The following is a 21,733-nucleotide window of genomic DNA, read 5'->3' on the forward strand; positions in this document are numbered from 1 at the left end:
TGATCTGATTTGATTGACAGCGATCAAACACACATTAATGTTGCTAAACTATGCTAGAACTATGACATTACCTCTCGGAGCTCAAAGTGAAAAAAAAACAAAACAATACATCTTAGAAATTTTAATTTTTTTGATATTTTTTTGCTGCAGTCGATTATTTTTAAAAAATCCAACATGTCATCAATTTTATGTCATTTGTAATTTAAATATGTTATAGAAGGAGAAGTAGAGTCCAACAACAGATAATGCTCCAATATATTACATTTATTTATTTTACTCCCATGATGATATTTACAGCGTCTCTTCTTCAGACAGATAATCAATAAAAGAAGACCCAGGCTCTGATCATGTTATATTTAAGTTATTTATAAGTCATTAGACCTGACAGACAGATGAATCTCTACTATACATGTTTATCATGTGGTTTCTATAGAAGCTTTGAACAAGTTTATAATGCATTGTACTATAGTGTTCACTGATGTGTATTTATGCATATATGACTCTTTAAATAGTCATAAATGAATTTATATGATGGATCTATTTAAGCTACAGACCTCTAGTTCAGATGTAATGTGCCCAGAATCAGATCATTATACTGTAGGGAAATATTTAGAATGTTTTTGGAACATATGAAATATATTTATTTACTGTTTTTCAGTGATCAGACCTTTATTATATGCTGTTATTGCATCCAGCTGCTCCCTGACTGTGAGGCCATCAGAACTCATAACTACTCATAATGTTCAATAGATGTCTGTGTTTAGTTTATCACACCAGCAGCTGCAGCCACAAACAATCAAGACTTTTTAAATTATGTTTTTATTGCTTTTCCTGAGCATTCACACTAAAATTACTGGAGAATGTTTGGTGCTGCAACATGCTGTTATGGTTCTCAAGCAGCTGCTCCTGGATTTACATCTTTTCTTTTCTTTTCTTTTCTTTTCTTTATTTTTATTTTTATTTTTATTTTTAAGGCCTGTCCGTTGCCCTTATTAACAAGAACATTTAACTATTATCATTTAACTATTATGAATGTGAGTGACGTCAGTTAGTTTTATGTCACATGATGAAAAGGTGAAAGGTCATCGTGCCGTCCGTCTCGCTGTCACAGTGGAAGCGTTTAGATGATGAGTTTTTTTATTTTTTTATTTTTCATTATTATTAATTTATATCAAACAGCAAGACATTGCAGTTACAAAGAGGTGGAAACGAGTTACACAAAAATAAACAATACAAAAAATAGAAACAAAAAAAATAGAGGAGAAATTAAATGGAAAAGAATGAAGCAAAAACAAATAGATAAATAATAATAAAATAAACAGACGGTAGATTACACGTTAAAGACATTAAAGGCCGTGCATATGTTGTTGAGATATACTGTTCAAACTCTGACTTCAACAAAAATAAATTTGTTTCTTTACTTGAAAACTGTGGTATTTTAGCAAAAAGAAAAATTACATTTATAAAAAATATGCATCATCATCGTTCTTTTTGTGATCAAAACAGCCAAATATGACATCTTTATAATAAAGTTAAACCAGTGAACATATAGATGGTGAGTTTTGTGATTATGACGTTTTATCCAGAGCGTCACGCAGCATGGAGCATTATGTAATATAATATGGGTCCTGACCTTATTTCTATAGTCTATGGTCCTGACTGCTGCTTCTGCTGCTGTATATATATATATATATATATATATATATATATATATATATATATATATATATATATATATATATATACTCTCAAAATCCTCTCTGAGCCTTTTATATGTTTCTATGCTAAGAAGATAAATAAGAAACATGTAAGTAATCTATGGCATGCATGGATGATTCACCATCTTTACTGATTGACGTGTTCTGCTGTTATACATTATGTTTGTTGTTATACTCTATTTCAAGTTCAGAATATAATTTAAAAAAGGAAGTGTTTCATCTTTTTTTTTTCACTGAGTTTAGAGTTTTTAGAGTTTCCAGTGACTGATCTGGTGCAGGAGGTAAAATGTGTGATCTGGACCAAAACCTCTAAGTTTGGCAAGAGTTTGACATAGTTTATATCCCAAGTGTCCTTTTTCTGATTCTGGCCATGCACATTTATTCCTGCATGTGGAATGTAATGTGAAATAGTTTTGTTGTGTACTGTAATTAAAGTATATTGAAGTTATACTGTATATAATGATTTGGCACAATAGCAACAAGCTGGACAGAATGTGCAGCTGCAGCCTGTTAACTCTGGGACACTATGAGTTACTGGGACACTATGAGTTACTGGGACACTGATGAGTTACTGGGACACTATGAGTTACTGGGACACTGATGAGTTACTGGGACACTGATGAGTTACTGGGACACTATGAGTTACTGGGACACTATGAGTTACTGGGACACTATGAGTTACTTCCTGGTGCTCAGTGAGAGATCACAGTGGATTAGGAAACATGGGGAATGGGAATGTTAATTTTTTTAAATCGTATTTTATTCATTAAAAACAACCAACAATAATCACATCCTGTTAAGCTCGGCCTTTGTCTCTGTGATTTATATATAAATCAGACTGACTGCTACTGCTGGTAAAATGAAACAGTAGAAATGTTTCTATCACAAATAACTCTAATTCAAACTTATTTTTATTTTATTTTATTACAAATCTGATAAAGTTTAAAACATTTTTAGTGAAGGGCTTAAAAAAATCATTTAGAATCTAATTAACAACTGCAGCTTTGAAAATTGACATGAAAAAGCCGTGATAGTAAATCTCCCTTAAAGCGGACACATGGTGCTAATTGGCACTTAACTCTGCCTTTGTAACAGTAATTGAGCTACTTCAAAGAGAATCACTTCAAAGTAATTTTCTGTACCACCATTGTTTAGTCACTTTCTCTCCACATACTGTACGTGTGCAGGCTGCAGATGGTAGAAACAGGATTCTTCTCTCTGCAGCTTCTGGAGCTGAACTTCCTGTTCTGGCATGTGAGTGTTAATGATCCACCAGGTAGAGCTTATCAGCAATCGATCAATACACTGAGACACAGCATGCATGCTCTGCAGATGACTCTCAGTGTTTTATTGCTGCAGCATTGTTGGTTTGGGTGTGTTTGGAGTGTGAAATGTACCAAAGGAAGGTCTAATTATTTCCTCTTTACATCTAAACAAAGTGTGACCACTCCCTGGTTCACTAATGAATCAAGCAGTGAATTAGAACTGTTATGAAATGTGAACATTGCTATTATAAACAGTGTTTATCCACTGATTTAGATTTTAATGGTCAGAGGTCAAAGGTCATTGTGATCTGATCTCACAAAAGGTGTATTTCACCGTAGCTCAAGAATTTGCAAGACAAAATTTCACACAAATAATGAAAAGATGTCATGTTGCATCCAAAAAGTCAATGTAACCGCAACATCTCAAGTTTCTGCAATAAACACTTTTCTGGCCATATTTCATCACATTAGAGGAGATTCTGATCATATTTCACATTTAGTCAGACAATGAATTGGTGACACTAATCTAGTGCGCCCAACTGGAAGCTGTGGTGACTGAATATATCTTACTGGGCTGAAGATGTCTGTGAATAATTCAATTTTGTAATATATAACAGGGTTGTCTACTGTCATGGCTATATTAGTTTGGACAGGCAGAGATTTAAACTTGTCTGCAGAAGCATACATGCATAACTGCAAGGAAGAAATTCTTTTTTTATTTCTTAACATCAGATTTCCTTAAATTTTCATTATGTTTTTAAAGTATCCACTCAAATGTATTCACAATTATTGACAAGCCTGCACACACACAGGCATCCTCAGTCTGCCCATCCACTCCATCCATCATCCGTTAGAGAAAGAGATGATCAGCAGCAGCATTCTGCTCTCTAGAAACAGCTGACGGAACATTCTGCCTCTAAACTGCTGCTCCTCTGCACATCTAGAGAGAGTGAATCAAAGAAAGACAGCTGGACAAAATGAATTTGTACTTTTCCAACCCAACACCCACTCCGTGTTACTAGTTCTGCTTGTGACCTCTCCCACTCCTCCATAAATTCACCTCCTCCTCCCCGACCTCCTCCTGGTGATCAGACACCTCCTTCCATTCCTCCTCCTCTCCTCTTCTCTGTTCTCCCTTCAGCCTCCTTGTTTAGATTCTATTATCCTGTCCTGCTTGGCTGCCTCACCCTATTAATTCTAGCACTTCTGTGTGTGTGTGTGAGTGTGGTGTGTGTGGTGTGTGTGTGTGTGTGTGTGTGTGTGTGTGTGTGTGTGTGTGTGTGTGTGTGTCAGTGTGTGTGTGTGTGTGTGTGTGTCAGTGTGTGTGTGTTTATAGATGTCTGTGTAGACTATAAGTGGTGGCAGTGTGAGAGTGGAGTGGCTACCGAATGGCTCCTAATGATTAATGGTGTGTGTGAGGCGAGGTGAGGAATGGCAACACACACACACACACACACACACACACACACACACACAGACATGTGGACACACACTCTCCTGCCTGGTGCAGGTGTCAGGTGTCAGGTAATATGTTGTGTGTCCTCTGGATGAACAGAGCCGTTGTGTCTCTCAGTGTGTCAGACAGAGAAGTGAGATGGGGAAGCAGTTAAATGAAGTGAAAGCATGGATCATTAAAGAGGAATATACTGTGATTGTGAAACTACGGATCCTGACCATAACAGGTTTAAACGGTTGTGAAAACTCCTTCTAAACTCTCAGGAAACTAAAGTCTGACAGTTAGGAGGAAACTGCACCAATAACAGCCTGTAAATGACTTGATTCTGATTCTGACTTGATCCTACAGTTTCTGCACGGGCTGCAGTTTACTTTGATCCTTGTTTGGGATTCCCCTCTACGTGTGTGTGTGTGTGTGTGTGTGTGTGTGTGTGTGAGTGTGTGTGTGTGTGTGTGTGTGTGTGTGTGAGTGTGTGTGTGTGTGTGTAAACTGATCCACTTGTCCTGGATTCCCTGCTAAACTTAGCTGAGTGTCTGTGGTCAGCCTGAGGTCCTGGATCACTGAGACCCTGTTCCTGTGTCTGCAGCAGGCTGGAGGACCTGTAGCTGATCTCAGACTATAAACCTGATCAGAGATATTGTAGATATTGATCCAGCTGGGACAGCGTTGGGTGACGGCAGCGTGAGGCTGGAGTCCAAGGTTTTATGGCTGACAGGGTCGAAGGTCATTCCCTCATTAATGTAGATAGATGCACTTTAAATGAAGTCAGAGTTGACCCTGAGTCCTCGTCTAGTCTGAGCTGCTGACCACTGGAGACAGATTTTACTTTTTATTTAAAAAAAATAAATCTCAAAATGGATTAATTTGAAAGTCCTAGTTTGTCGTTGTGGTCTGGAGCGACCTTTGACCCTTCTCTGTAGTCACTTATACTGTGTTTCCACTGAAGTCAGTCACACAGAGCCAGTGTTATAACACTGATCTACAGTGAATAATAAAATGAATGGTGGCTGATTTCTGTTTCAGGATTCCTGAAAGTGATATACACGGCTCATAAAGAAACATAAAAGAAATTAATATTAACCATAACAATCAAAGATGAGTGTTATTATACAAGTGGTTTGATAATGTCATTACTCAAGTTTTTAAATGTTTAACAAATGGCAATTTTATAGTTGTACTGGATGATTGCGCTGTTATTTATATGTTAATATGTGCTTCAAATGTGTCTGATAATTGTTTGGATAAAGACTATTTAATGGCTGCATGTTGTGCATGGAGATGAATGTTGTTATTGTCTGAAGATCGTTCTGTGTTTCTGCCCAGGGCACACAGACGCATATGGAAATGGGATTTCCAGACACTTTCCATGGGGAGTTAAGATGGGTAATTTTGTTTTAATATTTAAAATAAAAACAACAACATGTGATGGAGGAAGTGGTCTCAGGAAGCAGTGAGCTATGTACACTGATTGAGGAATAGCAGAGATATTGAAGTGTACTTGCATGAAATCTGGGTGTTTTAGTCAAGATTATGCTAAGATATATTAACTATATTTAAATTCCTGGTTATGGGCCAACCTTCAATTTTGTAAATTCCCAGTTTATTCCCATAAATTCCTGTTAATTACCTTGGAAAGTTTCAAACTTTGAAAATTCTCTTAATTTTGCACCCCTATTTATTAATGATGGTCAAATCACAAATTTACACCTATATGTGAATTATACTATACTGAAACACAATAAAAGTAATCTCAGACAGAATGACACAATCAAAGTCCTCCTATTAAGACTATTTGTATTTTATTTTATATCATATAGATAGTTTTACTGTACTTTTTCCATACTTTTCCTGCAATCCTCATAATGAAGTCTATGTGAAAAAGTGAGTTGGGAATATTTTGTCAAACTGCTACTTCCAAAGTCAAGAATGAACTTTCATGCATAACCTTCACACCGTCTTGGGTCAGAAGGCCTGAAAGTGTGAGAATAAAAATCAGGCTTCAGGCACAAAGTAGAAGTTCTATTTCTCAAAAGCTGCAGCTTTTCTTTTATTTCAGCTGTTGCAGCTTAAAGTCTTTAAATTTTGTCACATAATCCTCCATGCCATCATTTTTACACTTCAGTATTAGTATGGATTAAACAAAATTAGATATATTGCATTAATTAAAGAGCTTTAGAGGTGCTTAGAGGTTTTTTCTCATCTTTAAACAAAAGCTAGCTGCTTCCCTCTGCTTCCAATCATTATTTTCTATAATTATTCTTAGATTAAAAATAATGTTTCTTGACATGAGAGCGATATCAATCATATTATCTGAAAGCAAGAAAATGTAGTGTCAATATTTGGTGTTATACCAGTATAGATTTAACCGCAAAGGAAACAATCTAAAACTGCTCATGTGAACACACAAACATATTTCTTATTATTGTATCCAAAATGTCATCCAAGTCCAGTCAGTCACGTTATTAGAGTCGAGTCGAGGTCTTCGGTGAAAAAACCCCCAGCGGACCTCGGAGCCATTCCAATTCCTATTTAGCACAGATAGTGTGGAGAGGGTTAGAGACACACACACACACACACACACACACACACACACCTCCTATTTTAATGGATGAATTGCTCCCATTGTGTTAGCAGCAGCAGTAATTACGTTGCTTCTGGGATTGTGCCGCTCGTCTTCGACCACAACAGTGAGCGTGGACATCACGCTCCAGCATGTCGTCTGCTCTGACTGAATATATATTAATATTATATATTAATATTCTCGTCTGCCGGAGGATTCTCAGAGCTGCTGCAGCCTCCCGAGGCGCCGACGAGCTCCAACCATGAAGAGAACACACTCCTTACAGCGTTCTCATTATCACAGACTCCTTCAGCCTCAGTGGAAGTGAGAATGTCAGGCTGTTCTGTGAGATGATGATAGTTGCTGTTCCTCTCAGCCCATCAACTTTAACCTCCAGCAGTCAACTGTACTGAACTGAACAGAACTGTATGTATTATTAATGACGGCCACATTCCACACATGAAGGCTGGCATTGTGGGCCGCATAAAGACCCTGTGTCTTCTCTCCATCGCTGTCCACTTCCTCTTTATTTACTTCTTCTTTCTCTTCTTGTCTTGTCTTACATCATCTATTCTCTTGCTCCATGTTTCTTTTTATTTTATTAATTTTGCAATCTGTTTTGTAGAAATGGTATATGTCACAATCTCTCTCAGTTTCTGTCCAGACTGTTCTGGCTTTGTGGGTGAATATAAAGCCGTTTGACTAAAGACAACAGACTTTTGTCTTCATTCCTTCTGCAGTTTGAACAATAGTGAGTTCTCATACAGCAAGATGTCAACATCTGCATTTTTCACCATATTCATGTCTCTTTAGGAACATCATCACATTCATGTCTCTTTAGGAACAGTAGTATCCGGCTACACGGTTGTGCAATAAAACATGTTCTGACACAAAACAAAAAACAATCACGTGGGTGTTTTCTTCTTATGCAAATTCCCAGAAATGTTCAATGTGTCATTCCAGTTTTTCTGTGTAAAATGACACATATGCTGCACATTTCACAGCTCTGTCTCATCAGTGTGGAGAGAATCTGCCTCACCTGAGTTATGAACAACATCTGAACATGTGAACCGACAGGTTGATGTGAGTCTGCTGCCCTCCAGTGGACAATTAGCTTCACTGCACAAAATAAAGGTCCAGTCTTCCCAACCTTTGTAGCTGGAATAAGTCCGAAAAAACAACAAAACAATGAAGCAGATTCTTTTTATTTCTAATGTATCATTTAGATCATAATCCTGCATCTCCACAGATTGATCCATCACTCTCTCAGGAGGTCCCAACGTCTGGAACCACGGCTTGTTCTGCAATTCCACAATAAAATATTTAGCTTTTAATCTGTGTTTTGTATTGTGGTGACTGAATGGTCTGAGTTGAAGTCATAACCCTGATGGACTTGATTTGTGTCTGATCCAGAGCAGCTGTCACTCATCCCAGTCTTCCCTCTTGAATGCTGGAATATCTGCACAAATGTATGCCCAAAAATTATTCTTTTAAAAGTTCAGCTAATTAAGTTTAATTAATTTCATGCTTTATGTTATATGGTCCATGTATTAATAAATGCATTTAGTAAGTCAAACATGGTTGTGTGTAGTGTATCCTCCATGTGATTTATGGTTGAGGTTAATTAAATCATGGGCTATCATACAGAAGGAACATGCAGACGTAAACATTTGACTGATTAAAAATAGTATTTATAAGTTATTTTCTGTCATTTTGTGTTTATTGGCTGTTTAACAGGGTTTGTGTTTCCAGGGCACCAAAAAGCTCATTTGGCTGATATTACCAGCATTTCAATGATCAAGAATAAACAGTTTCTCCCTTTCTTTAAAAGGGAGAAACCTGTAGAGACAACATGCTGAGGTAACAATGAGAGAGGAGCTGCTGGGACCAACCTCTGAAGAAGAAGAAAGAAGAATCGATTGAGACATAACAACCCTCCACAGCCTTAATCTGAGTTATTATGTGTCATGAGTAACACTTTAAAGCCCTAATGTATGAACGCGGCCATGTTGTGGCCATAACTGTGGCTTTATAGCTGCAAGCTTTTTATTTACACTGTGCTCTGATGCTATTGGAATGATGAATGGGCAACTCCCACCATCTGAATCATTCATAAATTAAAACACACACACAGGAGTGGTGATACAATATGAAAATATAATTAATTCAAGGTCAGGGGGCGATAAACGTTGCATCCAAACCAAGTAATAAAATGTTGCCACAAGTCTTTTTACAGCCTGAAACTTGTTTGAGTCCCAGAGGGATGAAAACATTGGAGGGGACTTATCTCTGCCATTAATTAGCTCAGTGGTCTCAGACATTTTAATTAGTCTACTGTCACTCTCACAGGACAAGGAGAAGGATTAAAGGCTGTCGCTGGATGTCTTATTGTGTTGCTGAAGACGTTCACCTCGTACTGAGCAGATCACACAGAGCCTTCCTCAGGCTATTTCAGGCTGTTTCAATTAGAGCATGCTGGGATGATATGAGATGAGAGTGGTATGAGGTCAGGGGCAAAGAGCCCGGGCCCCTCGGTGCAGGTAATGAGCTATAACATGAACGCTTAAATATGTGGATTAGAGAAGTTTTATTAAGGTATTCTATCTTAGGTTGAAGTTGAAGCAGAACAAGAGTAAAGATGTTTCCAAAGGGACACAAAGACCAGTTCCTGCCTCCAACTGCTGTCCTTCCTGTCCTCAGAGTGTCCCTCGTCTGGATGCTACATAAATTGACAAACTTTAGTGGAATATGAGATTCAATGCATTACTTTTTGTGGGAGCTGAGCCTGCAATAGCTTCCTGATGCAGTAGGCAGCTGTTTCTGTGAAAAAGCTCAAAAACTCAGTGTACACAAGCTGCTGAGCCCCAAACGCCAGACAGGGAAAGTTAGCATCTACCTTCACAACATAATGTATAATTTAACAACTAAAACACAGATATTTCCCTCAGGGGTTGGTAGACACACAAAAACAGAATCTACATTGTCAGGTTGCTAAAAAAAGTGCAAGTCATCCACCAAACAAGTCTCCATATGAGGAATCAGCAGTCTAATGAAGTGGCGTAATGAAGCGATTATCTTCTAAAGTTGGTCTGAAAGTTACTTTTAAGTTTTTGTATTTCAGTTGACACCTTGCTGAGCTGCAGTAGAGGGAGTTAAAAGTTAAAGTAGACTTAAAAAAAATCTGAATCACTTATCTGTGTGTCGAGAAAGTAGCCCAAACTGCTACGAACCTTATCGCATCAACTATCTATCAGCTAATTCTGATCATGTGACTGTGAGCATGAGAGAGAGAGAGGAACATTAGGACACAAGCAAACAAACCAGAGCCTCAACACCAGGACAACTAAACACCAGGACAACTAAACACCAGGACAACTAACCACCAGGACAACTAACCACCAGGACAACTAAACACCTGGACAACTAACCACCAGGACAACTAAACACCAGGACAACTAAACACCAGGACAACTAAACACCAGGACAACTAACCACCAGGACAACTAAACACCAGGACAACTAACCACCAGGACAACTAAACACCAGGACAACTAACCACCAGGACAACTAAACACCAGGACAACTAACCACCAGGACAACTAAACACCAGGACAACTAACCACCAGGACAACTAAACACCAGGACAACTAACCACCAGGACAACTAAACACCAGGACAACTAACCACCAGGACAACTAACCACCAGGACAACTAAACACCATGACAACTAAACACCAGGACAACTAGACACCAGGACAACTAAACACCAGGACAACTAACCACCAGGACAACTAAACACCATGACAACTAACCACCAGGACAACTAAACACCAGGACAACTAACCACCAGGACAACTAACCACCAGGACAACTAAACACCATGACAACTAGACACCAGGACTACTAACCACCAGGACAACTAAACACCAGGACAACTAAACACCAGGACAACTAGACACCAGGACAACTAAACACCAGGACTACTAAACACCAGGACAACTAAACACCAGGACTACTAAACACCAGGACAACTAAACACCAGGACAACTAAACACCAGGACAACTAAACACCAGGACAACTAACCACCAGGACAACTAGACACCAGGACAACTAACCACCAGGACAACTAGACACCAGGACAACTAAACACCAGGACGACTAAACACCAGGACAACTAACCACCAGGACAACTAAACACCAGGATAACTAACTACCAGGACAACTAAACACCAGGACGACTAAACACCAGGACAACTAAACACCAGGACAACTAAACACCAGGACAACTAACCACCAGGACAACTAAACACCAGGACAACTAAACACCAGGACAACTAACCACCAGGACAACTAACCACCAGGACAACTAAACACCAGGACAACTAACCACCAGGACAACTAAACACCAGGACTACTGTGTGACATCACCATTATCAGCTCTTTGTCCTGGTTGTCATGGTCACCATGGGGCTTTTGGCGTAGCATTAATTGATAAAGTAACGTGTGTATCTAATTATCAGTGGTGTGTGAAAACAAACTGTGACTGTTTTACATTCAGGCTGATCCTCCCACTGATCACAAGGCTCCAGGTCCCATCAGCCCCCCCATGGGGCCGAGGGTCTTCAGGCTGGATGGTTGTTAGTTAAAGGGGAGGGGGGGCTGCAGAGACCACATGATGGGCTAGTCCACATGTTTCACCTACTGTCATCTTAGACTGTTGTTTTTGTGAAAATGTTTTTTATGTGAAAGTTATGACATATTGTTTTAGGTTCAACAGTCCCAGTGGAGCCCTCTGACTCAGGGGTTTCCTTCCCCATTCATGTGTCTAACCGCTCTGCATGGGTGTGAGACGTGTTGTGATTGGTGGATGAATTAAAACTCTATCGATCCAGCAGAGTTTCCCAGCCATCCCTGGAGGTGATGAGGTCACGACTGTGGTTTAATCATCAGTGTGCTGCGCTGACGGGCATTGATTGGAAACAGTGGTTATTCCACGATCTACAAGAGGAGGTAATGATGAACACAGAAATAGAGAAATGCGGTGACATTTATCACGAGGATTAAAGATTACACCACAAATCACACATCACTTTAATCAGAATAGTTTGAAAGACAACCAAGAGAACAAACAACTTTATTTCCTGCTGCGTCTGCAGGTATTGAACTGGCTGACAGAAAAGTCACAAGTCAGTGAACAAGGAAATTAAATGAATGTGAAACTTGATGGCATCAGGAAAACAACATCAGCAGGTGACTTACAAGACAAAAGCCCCACAATGATTCACATGTGGGTCCATCAGCAATAAGTTTTACAGTGAGTCACTTCCTCTTCTCTGTGATGACGTTCAGGTCTGCTGATACTTTTGTTTTGAACAACATTGTAACTGTGGGAATCCACATATTACCCTAACTCTTGGTTTGCCCCTTACATTTTGAAATGTTCTGGATCTTCACTCCTCTTTGTAATTCATCTTAACTTAATTGGTAACTTTGGAAACTTTTAAGAGGAGAAGAGAACCGTGTTGTGTTTGGGCCTGAAGCAATAAGCTGAGTGCACACATTGCAGAGCTTTGGCCTTTTCCAGTAAGTTGTGTGTGTGTGTGTGTGTGTGTGTGTGTGTGTGTGTGTGTGTGTGTGTGTGTGTGTGTGTGTGTGTGTGTGTGTGTGTGAGTGTGTGAGTCAAGCAGTAGTAAGCTCAAGGATCAGAGATGTCGAAACTAAGGTGTGGCAGTCTGCGTGGGTTCTGAGTGGAGCTGACTGCGATAACAGCCGCACTGCACCTTTAAGTGGCCGCTGAGCGCGTCACTGAGTGACGTAGGACGCAGACTGCGTGCTGAGAGTGGGCAGGAAGCGCAGACAGCTCACGGCGTCAAGCTGGCGGGAACAACACCGGAAGTCCAATACATCGCCTTCAAGACCATTTACTTATTGCATAAATATAATTATTACATAAATATTATTATTACGAAGAAGAATACGTTAATCAGCAACAGTTAATCAAAAATAGGTAAAGAACCATATTTGGTAACTTGAGCGGACATTATTTTTTTAATGAGCGGACATCTGTAACAGTCTCCTCATAGAACCATATGGGTTTCTACACCACAGATAGAGACACTGTGGCATCTGACCAATCAGTAAGTCATACAAGATTCAAGCTTTCCTTTATTGTCATTGTATTAAAAAAGTATACAACTAAATTTACGCATGCTTCTCATATATAAAGTGCTTTAAAAAAGACATTCAGACATTAAGCATATGTAATAAAAAGTCTAAAAAGATAATAAATAGTTTAAAGGTAAAAGATAGTGGTGATGGTGCTGTGGGAAGGAGACTATAATAAATATAATAATGATAATAATGACTCAATTGACCTCGATATGCAATATATAAATGAAACATTTTGCAAAAAGTGTTGTAATGTCCTCCAATAGCACTTCAGAGTCGACATGTTTATTTTCCAGGAGTCCCTATGAAGGTTTAGTGTTTTATACAGAAAGCAGCTCAGGTTTCACTGGACGGACTTTGCGTGACACATCAGCCGATCACACTTTTATTTTGAAATCTCCTACAGGAAGTAGGCGGTGCCCGTTAGGGCCGGCTTGACTCTACCGAGCAGAGAAACGGGCGCACAGCGGCGACTTGAACGGAAACGGGGGAAGCTGCAGAAGAACCGGCTGGTTTATCGGGACCTCAGCATGCCACAGGACAGATGTTGAGGAGGGTCCGGGACTACCGAATCCAGCCCTGAACGGACCAGCAGACGGCCACGCCCCGGATCACCGACCACACCGGACCGACTGCTGCCGGGGAGCGGGCTGACCCAGCGGGAGAGGAGCCATGAGAGAGTACAAAGTAGTGGTTCTCGGGTCCGGAGGGGTCGGGAAATCCGCATTGACCGTCCAGTTCGTGACGGGATCCTTCATAGAGAAATACGACCCCACGATAGAGGACTTCTACCGGAAGGAGATCGAGGTGGACTCGTCCCCGTCCGTGCTGGAGATCCTGGACACGGCGGGGACCGAGCAGTTCGCCTCCATGAGGGACCTGTACATCAAGAACGGCCAGGGCTTCATCCTGGTCTACAGCCTGGTCAACCAGCAGAGCTTCCAGGACATCAAGCCCATGAGGGACCAGATCATCCGGGTCAAGAGGTACGAGAGGGTCCCGATGATCCTGGTGGGGAACAAGGTGGACCTGGAGGGGGAGCGGGAGGTCTCCTCCGGGGAGGGCAAGGCTCTGGCGGACGACTGGAACTGCCCCTTCATGGAGACTTCAGCCAAGAACAAGAGCTCCGTGGACGAGCTGTTCGCTGAGATAGTCCGCCAGATGAACTATGCCTCGGCCCCGGGCGGCGAGGACCAGTGCTGCTCGGCCTGCGCCATCCTCTAGGAACTCTTAATAAAGTTATAATGTTCGGTTTCAGTTTGCAATGGTGAGTTCACACACTGGACATGTAGAGCTGACAGCAGCGTTATGAAGCGACACTATGTAGTTATAAACATGTTATAGCTTTATGAAGGGACACTATGTAGCTAGTAGTTATAAACATGTTATAGCTTTATGAAGGGACACTATGTAGCTAGTAGTTATAAACATGTTATAGCTTTATGAAGGGACACTATGTAGCTAGTAGTTATAAACATGTTATAGCTTTATGAAGTGACACTATGTAGCTAGTAGTTATAAACATGTTATTGCTTTATGAAGTGACACTATGTAGCTAGTAGTTATAAACATGTTATAGCTTTATGAAGCGACACTATGTAGCTAGTAGTTATAAACATGTTATAGCTTTATGAAGCGACACTATGTAGTTATAAACATGTTATTGACTTCCTTTCTCAGCACATGTTCATGTTAGTAGAGAGCAGCAACACACCGGATGTGTTCTCTGCTTCACTTTAAAGCCTTTTACTGTGTAACTTTAATGCCAGCTCCTGTTAATATAAGCTAGTGTTAATATAAGCTAGTGTTAATATAAGCTAGTGTTAATATAAGCTAGTGTTAATATAAGCTAGTGTTAATATAAGCTAGTGTTAATATAAGCTAGTGTTAATATAAGATAGTATTAATATAAGCTAGTGTTAATATAAGCTAGTGTTAATATAAGCTAGTGTTAATATAAGCTAGTGTTAATATAAGCTAGTGTTAATATAAGCTAGTGTTAATATAAGATAGTATTAATATAAGCTAGTGTTAATATAAGATAGTATTAATATAAGCTCGTGTTAATATAAGATAGTGTTAATATAAGCTAGTGTTAATATAAGATAGTATTAATATAAGCTAGTGTTAATATAAGATAGTATTAATATAAGCTAGTGTTAATATAAGATAGTGTTAATATAAGCTAGTGTTAATATAAGATAGTATTAATATAAGCTAGTGTTAATATAAGATAGTATTAATATAAGCTAGTGTTAATATAAGATAGTGTTAATATAAGCTAGTGTTAATATAAGCTAGTGTTAATATAAGCTAGTGTTAATATAAGATAGTATTAATATAAGCTAGTGTTAATATAAGATAGTATTAATATAAGCTCGTGTTAATATAAGATAGTATTAATATAAGCTAGTGTTAATATAAGCTAGTATTAATATAAGCTAGTGTTAATATAAACTAGTTTTAATATAAGCTAGTTTTAATATAAGCTAGTGTTAATATAAGCTCGTGTTAATATAAACTAGTGTTAATATAAGCTCGTGTTAATATAAACTAGTGTTAATATAAGCTCGTGTTAATATAAACTAGTGTTAATATAAACTAGTGTTAATATAAGCTAGTGTTAATATAAGCTAGTGTTAATATAAGCTAGTGTTAATATAAGCTAGTGTTAATATAAGATAGTGTTAATATAAGCTAGTGTTAATATAAGCTAGTGTTAATATAAGCTCCTGTTAATATAAGCTAGTGTTAATATAAGCTAGTATTAATATAAGCTCCTGTTAATATAAGCTAGTGTTAATATAAGCTAGTATTAATATAAGCTAGTGTTAATATAAGCTAGTGTTAATATAAGCTGGTGTTAATATACAGTAGACAGTCTATTGTTTAGCTAGCAGACTGGGAAAGTGTCTGGCTCATTAGCAGAAGTGTCTCTGTGACTTCATTAGTTTACCAGGTTAGTTGTTGAGTCTGAACACCTCCATTCTGCTCTGAAGGCGTTTAGCAGAATGAGGTTAACAGGAGTCGGGAGACTCCAGTGTTCCTGTTTGGCCTACATTAGTTAGTTACATTAGTTAGTTAGTTACATTAGTTACATTAGAGTCAGTCTTTGATGAGCCCACAATCAGCTTTAAAAACATCTTTTCTTTATTTCTTGTCTTGGCTCATTCCTGACTCCTGTTATCTTGTTTTATGGCAGTGTGTTGCAGCGAGTGTGTACTGTGGAGCTCTTCTTGGTGTCTCAGCCCGGCCTTGGAGGAAATACAGGGAGGAATGCTGCAGGGGGACGAGAGGAGGAGGAGGAGGAGGAGGAGGAGGAGGAGGAGGAGGAGCAGGAGGGGAGCCACTGAGACTCAGAGGGAGGGTCCACTCTTCAGGAATTCTGCTGGGTTGGAGTATCTCTGCTGCACGATCAGTGTCCACCATTGATGTCAACACAGTCAGATCCAGAGTTTCAGCAACACCTTCACCAGCTTCACCTGTCCTCACAACTGGAACTAAACCCCAACGCAACAGATACGGAGGGCAACACTTAGAGACACTCACAAATGGATATTTCTGTATGAGAAGACAGAGAGAGAGTATATTTTGTCAAATAAACTGCACAGTCTGGGGCGGGTAAAGATCGGGGTGATTTCTCTGCCTAACCCATGTTGGAGCAGTGCTCCTCAACACTCCAAATCCTATTTTTTCCAAAGTCAAAAGAAATTGACACCACTTATCTGCTGGTGGAGTAAACGTGATGAGTGCCACTTCTTTTCTTCGTCTCCTCTTCGTGTGTGAGGACCTTAACTGAAGAGACATGGGGACGGTGACCCGGTCGCCCTTGTGTCGAGTGCCTTTCCAAAACAAATCAGCTGTTCAGATTTAGTGCCAACCTACATGTATCACCAAAAGAACCCTTCAACATGGCAATCCACAATTTAGTGAACTGTTCTTCTGGATAATCTCGTAGGGGTGGAGGCTGAAGAGAAACTACGATAGGCTTTTTGTTCATGGAATGGCGGTTTTTCTGTATGTTTTCTGTTGGCCTTTTTGAAGTCTAAGGTGTTCATTCTGCAATGTCTGCTTAGTCTGGCCAAACCTATATCTTGAAATGCACAGGTACTGGAACCTCCTAGACGTGGTAACACCAAACGCTACCTTCCAGACCACTTAAATCAATTTCTGTTTCTGTTTATTTTGTTGTTTTTAACAGGAAATGTGATGATGTACCGTTGACAAATCTAACCTGATTGTAAGTTTAATTTCAGACCAGCCCTTTAACAATGGGCAGTCTGTTTAAAAACAAGACTTTTAATACAAATTGCATTTTTTTAAAAAGAAACCAGGCTGTGTTTTCTCTTTGTTGATGTCAACTTGTTTCAACGTGTTACTACGGTGGCTGACTGCCAGTTTAGTTATCATGAGCAGTTTATGCTTAAACAGCAGCTTAGTACGTCTGAATACACAAATAACTGGATTACTACACATTCCCACAGTGATACAGTAGATCAAAGAGTAAATGTTCAGATGTTTGCATAATTTATAGTGACACAACCCAAATGTGCAGGAGGTGTTTGTTAGTTGAGGTTAACCCACAGGAACAACAGAAACACGGAGTACAACAGGGAAATGTGTTGGTTGAGTTTTATATTGGCAAACTTCCTCCACCAAGCTTTATTGCATGTTAGTTGTAATATAAAGGCCATTTCCCCAAAAAAAATCTAGTTTAAATGTGTACTGTGGCCTAGCTATGCTCCCTTTTCTAAGCACAAACTTCCCATGTGTTTCATGCTGAGACCACTGAGATGCAGCTGCAAAATCCAAACCAGACCAAGGTGTGTTCCTGCTATTAATAGTTTAAAAAGAGCTGAGTGACTCACCTGTGTGTTTGACACAGGTAGTCTTAGCATGGTTATAGTCAGGCTATGTAACATCAGCAGGAATGTATCGTAACCTAAACCTGAGACACATTCACCAACAACATGATGGAGATGAAAACACCTCCATCTACTCAGCATTCCCATGTATTATTAGACACGGCCCGGCCATGCAGCCGGACACATGTCTCTATCTGTGTGGTGTAGCAGTGTTTCAGCCTGGATGCTGTGTGGGTGTAGCAGTGTGTGTGGGTGTAGCAGGCCCTGCTCTGCTTGTGTTTACCTCCAGGGATTAGCCAGCCCCGGCTGGCTGCTCCACCACAGGATAGCTGGGGGGAGAGTAAACAAACATAAGAAGGCTTCTCATAGAGTCCAGTCTGTCTGAGGGTGGATGTGTGCTGCTTTTTAAGCTCTACTCTATATGTGTTTTATATATATATATATATAAGGTGTGTATATATATATATATATATATATATAAGGTATATGTGTCTGCCGGTCACTGTCCTGCAGCGATATTTGGGCCTGTGCAGGCCTGCTATCTGTTAGCCTGTTAGCCTGTGTAGCAGTGGTATCATGTGTATTCTTTGGCTTTGCCTGCACCATGTGACCCGGGGCATGGGGGGGTCCCGGGGCATGGGGGGGTCCATGTGACCCGGGGCATGGGGGGGTCCATGTGACCCGGGGCATGGGGGGTCCCGGGGCATGGGGGGGTCCATGTGACCCGGGGCATGGGGGGGTCCCGGGGCATGGGGGGGTCAGGGTACAGGGCTTCACTGTTAATATTACATGCAACAGGTGCCATTCAACAGGCCTTTAGAGCTGGGCAATATGCTTGAAATCAATATTGTGATATTGATGATGATATTCATATCTACCACATTATAGTGATTGTAAGCCAAGTCCCATTAACATGGGATTTCCCATTAATACGACTAGAATGGTGTATACAGTGCTGCTTGCATGGCTCCACCTCAAGTTGGGAAAATTAATTTTTATTTTGTCGTAATTGTATTTTATTTCTCAAAGCATTTAAGCAACGCCTTCATAGCGGTTCCAGTATTTGCAAGACAACAAAGAACAAAAGAAATAGATGAAATATGATTGGTAACTCATTTTTTCAATTATTCCGACAGCACACGAATGACAATTAATTTGTGTATTCTCCTTGAATCACTTCACAATTGAATGTGTTCGTTCTTGTTTCAGTATAAATAACTATTTATCTAATTGTGTCTTAAGCTACAATTTGCTTTAAATTCTTAATTTATACATGGACGTTTTCTAAATAACTGTCATATCCATCATATTATCACAATACTGGTTGACTGAATGTAAGTTTTGAGTTGTTGCCCAGCCTGATATATTCATACAACAATCTTTACAGTATTTGCAGTTTCTTTCAGAGTCTGAGTGGAAACCACAGTGTAAGAAGCAGTGAACAGTCTTTGTGACTCTTCACCCTGCTGCTGTAGAGATGTTGATGTGTAGCTGCTGCTGTAGAGATGTTGATCTGTATCTGCTGTAGAGATGTTGATCTGTATCTGAGGTGTTCTGATAACAGATTAAACCACCACACGCTGAGGAGACTACAGCTCTATCTCTGTAAAGTTGAGGCCGATGGCACTTCTCTCAGGCTTTGATACAGATGGTGTGAAAAGAAATGCACAGAGCTGAAGTTGAACTCTGAATATTAATAATAATATAGTTAAACTGGTAGTAGGTGAGAGGGTCCAGTGAATCTCTGCTGCAGCTTCTCCTCTTGCTGTGGTGTAAACATCTGATAGCAGAAGAATTTGCCCTTTGGAGAGAAAGGGGCCGTGGAGTTCCTGTTTCTTCTTTATCTGTCTCTTTCTAAGTGAGAAGGTGAAAGTTTCACTTCCTTCCTTCTTTAACTCAGCACCAATGTTGTTGTGACTTTAACTGCTTTCAGCCTTTTGGTTATTAAGTTTCAGTTTGTTGCAGCCACATGTTTGAATACTTGAACTGCAGTTTTGTTTTTTTATTCCGTATTAATGACTTTGATTAGGCTATTTTTAAATCTTTGGTATCAACAGGAAATGAGTTGTGTTCAGGTTTAGATGGCCGTTCTGTCAGTGGTTGCTGGTCATGGGAGGAGGTCATGTGATGTGGTTGCCATGGTTGGGGGGGGGGGGGGGGGGGGGCTCGTGACCTATCTCCACTGCTGACTGTAAGAAGGAGCTCGTCTCTGTTTCATCGCCTTTCTTTCATATTTCCTTCAGTCGTGACAGGAAATGTTTCTCTCCTTTTAAAGCTCGTTTCTGCTGTGTAATGATAACTCTACCAGCACATTTTACAACCTTAAATTAATAAATTCCCTCAGTAAACATTGATTTCTTTAATGATTACGATATATAAGTGTGTTGTGTGCAGATCTGTGGTGTTTCAGGGTTTTTGCTGCTGGTAGCAGTTGCTGTGACAGGAAGTGTTGCCACAGAGCCAGAGAGAGTGGGTGGTGTGTGTTTGCATCTTTTACATGGGCCTTAATCACTATATAGGCTCCTCGCTGAATTACAGACTTCTCTTTCTCTCCCAGCGTCATCCAGCTATTTCTGAGGCTCTGCTGTGTGTGTGTGTGTGTGGTTTTCTCTGGTTTTCTTGGCAGATGTGCAGTGATGAACTGTGTCTGTCTGAAACCATCTGACTCTATTAGCATGTTGTTTATCTCCACACACATGGCTTGACACTTCTAAATCAACCAACCCCTTGTGACGGTGCTTTCAATTAGTTTATATGCACCAGCATTGTTCATTTTCAAGTTTGTGTCGCAGCCATTTCTTTTTGTGCTGGCATTACCATAACAACATGGGAATAACCATTCACCACTTGTTTGTCTTCCCCTGAAGGCTGAATGAGCTTTGTTTTTTCTCTCTTTCAGTCACACATGAACACACACTCACTGCAGTAACCCTCGCTGAGCCATTTAAACCAGCTGCAGTTTAGATTCCTGAAGCCTCCGACACCAAGACTCAGTCCAGACACCAGAAACATCTCTCTGTGCTGGATCAGACCGTCAGCTTCCTCCAGATATTACTTCATCCAGGACACTAAGGAGTGTCATAATCTTTGACCGCAAACGCACTTTGAAGTGTGATGTCATGTTATGTGATTGACTGATCTTGAAATACAGTCATGTTAAATAATTATTAGACAACCTTTGTTTTCTTCAGTTTCTTGTTCATTTTAATGCCTGCTCCAACTAAAAGTTCATTTGTTTGGACAAATATAATGATAACAACAAAAATATCTGATAAGAGTTTAATTTAAGAGCTGACATGGAGACATTTAACATGATTTTCTCAATAATTATTTTGGTTGTTATCAAGAAAACCATGTTAAATGTCTAGATATCAGCTCTTAAATTAAACTCTTATGAGCTATTTTTGTTGTTATCAAACAAATGTAGCTTTAGTTGTACCAGGCATTAAAATGAACAAGAAACTGGAGGAAACAATGGTCTAATAATATTTTCCATGAGTGTATGCAGATTTAGCTGGAGATGGTTTTATAGTTGCTGTGTCTCTTATAAAGACGTGTGATATTGTAAAGTAGTTTGTTTTCTCAGTGTGTAAGTAGTAAACATAAGGCTGAGTTGAGAATAAGAAGTGTCAAAATGATCCATTAATTTCTCCATTCAGCTGTAAATCAGGGAGTGGCCTTCTCACTCAGAGCCGACTGT

General features: G+C 39.7%; 1 protein-coding gene across 1 annotated transcript; it reads left to right on the forward strand.

Annotated features, from left to right (window-relative positions):
- Positions 1-13,616: 13,616 nt before the first annotated feature.
- LOC131970619 (ras-related protein Rap-2b) lies at positions 13,617-17,498 on the forward strand. The gene is made up of 2 exons (XM_059332051.1): positions 13,617-14,435; positions 16,371-17,498. The coding sequence occupies exon 1, from the start codon at positions 13,841-13,843 to the stop codon at positions 14,390-14,392; it is 552 nt and encodes a 183-aa protein (XP_059188034.1). The 5' UTR covers positions 13,617-13,840; the 3' UTR covers positions 14,393-14,435; positions 16,371-17,498.
- The last annotated feature ends 4,235 nt before the right edge of the window (positions 17,499-21,733 follow it).

This window comes from Centropristis striata, chromosome 4 (genome assembly GCF_030273125.1).
Source record: "Centropristis striata isolate RG_2023a ecotype Rhode Island chromosome 4, C.striata_1.0, whole genome shotgun sequence".
Taxonomy (NCBI): domain Eukaryota; kingdom Metazoa; phylum Chordata; class Actinopteri; order Perciformes; family Serranidae; genus Centropristis; species Centropristis striata.